At 42.1% G+C, this 6,000-nt stretch overlaps 1 protein-coding gene across 3 annotated transcripts in view; it reads right to left on the bottom strand.

Annotated features, from left to right (window-relative positions):
• Positions 1 to 2,990: 2,990 nt before the first annotated feature.
• CTTN (cortactin) overlaps positions 2,991 to 6,000 on the bottom strand; it is a 38,900-nt gene continuing 35,890 nt past the window's right edge. For all 3 annotated transcript variants that reach the window (XM_006270342.4, XM_019476988.2, XM_059722743.1), the window contains 2 exons: positions 5,457 to 5,528; positions 2,991 to 4,776 (listed from right to left, as the gene is read on the bottom strand). In XM_006270342.4, the coding sequence (XP_006270404.3) occupies positions 4,640 to 4,776; positions 5,457 to 5,528 (209 nt within the window). In that variant the 3' untranslated portion in view covers positions 2,991 to 4,639. The remainder of the gene's footprint in view (positions 4,777 to 5,456; positions 5,529 to 6,000) is intronic.

The following is a 6,000-nucleotide window of genomic DNA, read 5'->3' as shown; positions in this document are numbered from 1 at the left end:
CCCACTCTGGGACTTCTCACCTACGCCACCTGACTCCCGGGTCCACTGCACTGCTACCCCCTTTCTCCCGGGCTCACCGCACCACTACCCCCTCTCGCCGGGGTTTACCACAGCACTCCGCCCTTCTCCGGGGTTTACTGCAGTACTCTGCCTTCCGCAGGTGCTCGCCATGTCCGCCCTGGGGCTTCTCAGTAGTACCCCTTCTCTGGGGCTTGCCACACCCACACTGGGGCTTCTCAGAAGTGCGACCCCCCCCCTTCTGGGGCTCACCGTGCCTAACTTGGGCTACTCAATATGGTCCCCTCTCTCGGGCTCACCACACCCATGCCTGGGCTTCTCAAAAGTGCCCCTCTCTAGGGTTGGGGTCTATACACCCCGTATGCTGCGCCCTCCTGGGCGCCAGGGTCCTCACACTCAGCTGTGAGGCCCCTTTAAGGATACTACGCCCTCACTGGCGCCAGGGTCCTCACACTTCGTTGTGAGTCCCCAATGAGTACGCTGTGCCCTCCCTGGTGCTGGGGTCCCCACATCGCTGGGGGTTCCCCCTGAGCCCTCCTCCAACCCCTTATAGCTTCACCCTAGCCACCAGTGTAATACGTAACAACACAAACTTGAGCCTCCTGGCTATAACTCTAACAGACGCCCTCTGGCTATAGCAACAGAAGTCGCCTGGCTATAACTTGGCATCATTGCTCACACCTCCAGAGCTATCATGAGCTATACTTGCACTCAGGCTTCTTCCCACATCCTGGCTGAGGGAGCTCCTGCCTCTGGCTGCTGGCAGAGAACTGCCAGCCTGGCCTCATCCCTGGGCTTTATGAGGGCCAAGCCCTGCCCCCTCCGGTCAGCTGACTTCCTGGTTGCCCTGGGCAACCCGCAGCTGTGCTCGTTATGTCCTGCCAGGGCTCTCTCCCTGGCAGTTTCCACTCTTTAGGAGCAGAGCACCAAGGTGCCCTGCGACACAGAGGTCACTGTCTCACTTTGGTGGGTAGCCTCTCAAGCCTTCCATTGATAGCAGGAGTTGCCACCTTACAGGGCTGAACTCACGCTCATCACCTTCTTCCTTGGACTCTCTGCTTTGGGAAATGCTAAATAATTGTGCATTCTGCCTCTCTAGTCTCCTGTGCCCCATCTCCATTTCCCTGAACAGACTCTTTGTTCTCCTTGACCAGATGGTTGCTCTCCTTTGCTTTATAGATAGGACTCCAAGGGCTGTTTTCCTTATACTCTTTCCGATTGGTTATCTGACTGAGACACAGGCTACTCATTACTTCTCTAGGACTGCTCTCGAACATCCACTCCCTTTTGTCATGTGACTGTTCATTTCCAGCACCTGGTGAAGCAAGCTATGCCTGACACAGGTGTAGCTGAGCCCTGACCCCAACTGCCTGGCCTTCATGGGCTCCTGTACACATGCAGCAAGGCTGCTCCAATGTGGTATAATTACAGCACATCAGAGCAGACTCAATTAGTCGAGTCTGCTGGAGTGAGGTAATAACTGCTGCAGCAGACTCCAGAGTCTCGCGTGTTAACATCCCCGCACTTAAAAATGGTGGAGGGGGTGCTTTAGAGCTCATTCAATGAACTTTACTTAAAGCACCCCCAGCCATCATTTTTCAGCATAGGGACACTGATATACGAGATGCACCAGGCGCCTTAATTAGAGCAGTTCTCAGAGCTGCTCTAATTAAAGTTCTCCCACCCTTCAACCCCACATGCATTCCTGAAGAACGTGTATAAATACCCCAAAAGGCTAGCTCATGCTATAACAAATTTAAAAGTTAGCACTTAAACTAGGATCCTTAGCTCCCACACCAGGCCACAACTGCTAGAGAACTTCCAAAATAACTGTTGTATGTGTTAGTTTCTAATAATTATATCTGTATTTCATAAGTATGAATTCGTAATGACTACATCTGTTGCATATATAAGGAACCCTGCACATGTTAAGACCCAGCTACAGTGCCCTCTGTGCTATTAAGTTGACAGTAGAATGTAAAGAGTAAAAGAAAAATGTTTTAAAAGTTCTTACCTGTTTGAATTGTAAAGAAAACCTTATAGGCTTAAGCAAAGCCCACGTTCTCAAGAGGTATTTAGTCATCTAAACTGCCATGAAAACCAATAAGGGTTTAGGCTCCTCAGCATAAACAAATGCTATGCTATCTTGCTACCTCAGTAGATAGCTTGAAGTAAAGTTTGAGACATGCCTCCTCATTCATCTCAAAGGAATGTTAGGTCCACACCTTAACAACAGTGTCATCCTTTAAATGATGATCATTTCTGCAGAAACACACATTTAACTTCCACTACATATTTTTAGGTGTTTGGTGACTGGGGGGGGGGAATTTATTTTATTTTAGTTTCTTACAATGCAGATATGCAAAATCTTTGTGCTTTAGGTCAAAAGACCAGGCAAGCGACTGCTTCAAGCACATTAGTAGATGCCTGCTTTTACCCAGGTAAACCCATGGTTGTAAAAGATTCAAGCAACAGCTGTTCTTGAGCAGCCAGTTAAAATGTACAGCAAATGGAACAAGAGAATTTATTTTTACCTGTAAAGTTTTATTGCATTAACAGTTAAGGATCCAATATTTAGATCAGCTCACTACCCTGCAGCTTCCAGTAGCATAACTTTCATTCTCAAGTGGGAGTTGTTTTAGGAGAACAGCCACAGAAACAAAATAAGGTTATGTCACTGAGGTGCCTGAATATGAGACTGGAGCTGGTATTGAGAGTCTGGCTCAGTATTTTTTGACCTAAACATTTGCACAGGAGGGTGGGAGCAGAGAAGAGAACCTGGTGAAACACTAAGGCACGAAAGTGTTCAGAAGGCAGTAACAACTCAATAGGACACTGATTTATATGGGTCTCCAGCACTGTTATACCTGGGCATTGCATAAGCATTCCTGTTAATTAACCAGTATTCAGTGAGAGTCTCTTAACAGAAACTTCAACATTGCCAACTTAATTACGCAAACATATTCCATGCAAATGGTTCAAAAAGTTTATTTGAATATTTAATTTACAAAAAATCATATCCCCTATGAGGTGGTTCTATGCAAAATTGGATAAAATAAACTGCATATAAAACCCAACCCAATTCTATTAATGCAAATACAACACAAATGAAACCACGGGAAGAAAAAAAAATATATTATTATGACATACATATGACATTCATTAAGGATTGTCCCAACCATCCTATGCTTGATTTCAATGTAATGCTTTCTTCCTAAACTATACGTTTTGCCATTTCATACAAGAAGTTCTATATTCCATTGGTCCAAATGTTCAGTTTGTATAACATCTTTACCTTCTTGCTTTGCCAGTTCTGCCCTGTCATTCTCATGTTGACCAGAAGGTAGAAACAGACAGTACACACATTTAACACATGAATTATTAGATGCAACTTGGTATCTTTGGTAGGGACCCTACATTTGAGGTGAAATCAACCATTTTTAAAGTGACAAGGACATTATTTTATATTTTGGCAAAAAAAAAAAACACCAAAAAAACCCTGGATCAATTCTAATATTTAGTAGAAATCTTACTGGCAGTTTCTGCTGAACATACAAAGAGCACAGTTGTCTCAAGTGGCAATTATCTAGAAGGGTTTTAAATAATTTGTGTTAAAATTCCTTGACTGATGTATGGTTATATAGCATGATTACTGCACAGCAGGCCTGCCTGCTTCACTGTATGGACAAAAGAATATTTGTGTATACAATGCAGTATAGCAGCATGGCACTGCCTTTATTGTAAGGCAGCAAAACTGCTACTGTAGATGGTGGTAGATATGGATGCCAGTTTAGGGTTCCTTAAAAAAGTTGGGCATCACTCTGGATGACTCAACACTTCTGAAGCAATTAAAAAAGGGTAGGAGAAGGGAAAGGAAAAAGGGATTTCTGGAAAGAGGAAGGAGGACAAATAATGAAGAGATTAGCAAGAGCCCAATGCTAGAATGTCTGGGGCCGCCTCTGTGGAGTGGGAAAAAAACCGATGGAGAGCGAGACCAGAAAAATCCACATAAAATCCAAGAGATATCACTTTGAAAGTGAAAGAATTCACTGGACTGTTTCCATCATAAGATCAATACAATAAATTTTCTACCCATTGGCGAATATTCCAAGTTAGATAATTATCATTACCTGCAACATCCACAATCTCTCCTTCCTTTTTCCAAACACTATATGGAAATACAGGTGTCCCCCTACATAAGGCAAAATGCAATAATCTGCATAGCCATGATATTTTTTTTTAATCTGACAACAACATTTAATGGAAGACTAACTAGACTTAAATCACTAGGTAAATCTGTTCACTTGAGTAAAACATGCATTATTATGACAGACAGCTAATAGTCCTTGAAATGGCATTTTATGACAACTGCTCCATTTGGCAAAGAAGAAGAAACATTTCAAATGCATGAAAATCATAACAAGAGGCTTGAGTGAGAAACATAAGAGTTACAATATATTAGCAACTTCTGTGGCATAAACATTTTAAAAAGCATCAGCAAAGTATTAAATATAAAAGCAATATGTATATACCCCTCCCTCATCAAAAAAGCATGATTTGTAGTGTAATAAATCAGGTATACTGACTATGGCATTAAGGCATAACTGGTAGACAATGTTATCTATTGCCTCAGCTCTACATAATTAGCTGGAAACAGCCCATATCTGCCTTTGCACACTCCCCTCCACCACCCGTCATCAATCATTTCAATGTTCGTGATGATGTCATCTGGATCAAAGGAAATCTCATCATCGCCCGCTGAGAAGAGAGTGGAAGAAGCCATAAGTTTATGTTTATCACATGAGTTATTACCATAATCAGCTTTCTTCTTGTTCATGCTATTTCTAGTAAATGATTCAAAAGGGGAACTGCACAGAGGAATCTTAATAACTTATCACCTTCCTCTCTCCACCAGACAAACAGGGAGCATTAAAAACAGGGTACAAGATGGAGATAATCAAAAGGTTCCTGGGTGCAAAGAGCTTCCTTTGTATTTTTATGGTGGCAATATCTCACCCTTACAAAAGGCAGGAGGTATTCAGCTCAAGTCCACTGGACACAGTTTACATTATTAATTTATTACAGTAACCACTACCCAAAACAGCAAAAGACTTTAACAAACCAACAAAAAAACCCCAACAGAATATTGTTATTGTAGTGCTGTAATATTATCATAAGATAAAACTGATGTATTCTGAGCGGGGAAAACCTAAGCTATATGGCCATAAGGCCTAAGAACTTACAGTAGCATTTATGCATGAGAATTGGGCCTCCTTTTACAGTGACCTAGGCACTGATTGACTAAAAACTTACCAAATGCCTAATGTGCTCAGTTTTTTTTATGCCCATTTTGCATCAGTGTGCAAAGGGATCAAGACAGAGCAGTTGAGGCACACTGGCTCTTCAAAAGATAACTAAGGGGCAAGAGCTTTACTTACCAGCCTGATAGTCATAGAGGGCTATGGCTGTAATTCCAAGTTCATTTTCATATTCATCATAAGCATTTTCTTCTGAAGAGAGTAAGACAAGACATGCTTTTCAGCATTATATTTTTTCTACATAAAGCCCTAATTAGTGTAGCTGGCACTCTCCTCCCTCAGCTCCATAGCAGTTTGGACCATAGACTGAAGTATGGGAACAAGTTAGTCAACTGGTAAAGTTTGCATCCAGAAAATTTTGGTCATACTGATCTTGCTTGTCATCTTTGATATTTTTACACCAAATTAAAGAGCAGAAGTAAAAGAAGCAGCTCTTACAGATAGGAACTCAAGAGGACACAAAATGATGCCCCACTGGTTGGTTCTGGAAAGCTGCTGTATAAAATGAGAGAACTTCAAGAAAGCTTCAGAAATATCTGAAGAAAAGTTTTAGTGTCACAGGACAGAAGTAAGTGGAAGGAGAGGAAAAAAAGAAAAATCAGAGCTAGGTTTTATGTTTACATGCAGATTTTTTTTTTAAAGAAAATCTTAACCTCTCTCACAT

Source organism: Alligator mississippiensis, chromosome 2 (genome assembly GCF_030867095.1).
Source record: "Alligator mississippiensis isolate rAllMis1 chromosome 2, rAllMis1, whole genome shotgun sequence".
NCBI classification, from domain to species: domain Eukaryota; kingdom Metazoa; phylum Chordata; order Crocodylia; family Alligatoridae; genus Alligator; species Alligator mississippiensis.
Note: the sequence above shows the minus strand (reverse complement) of the source record. Positions and strands in the feature narration are given on the sequence as shown.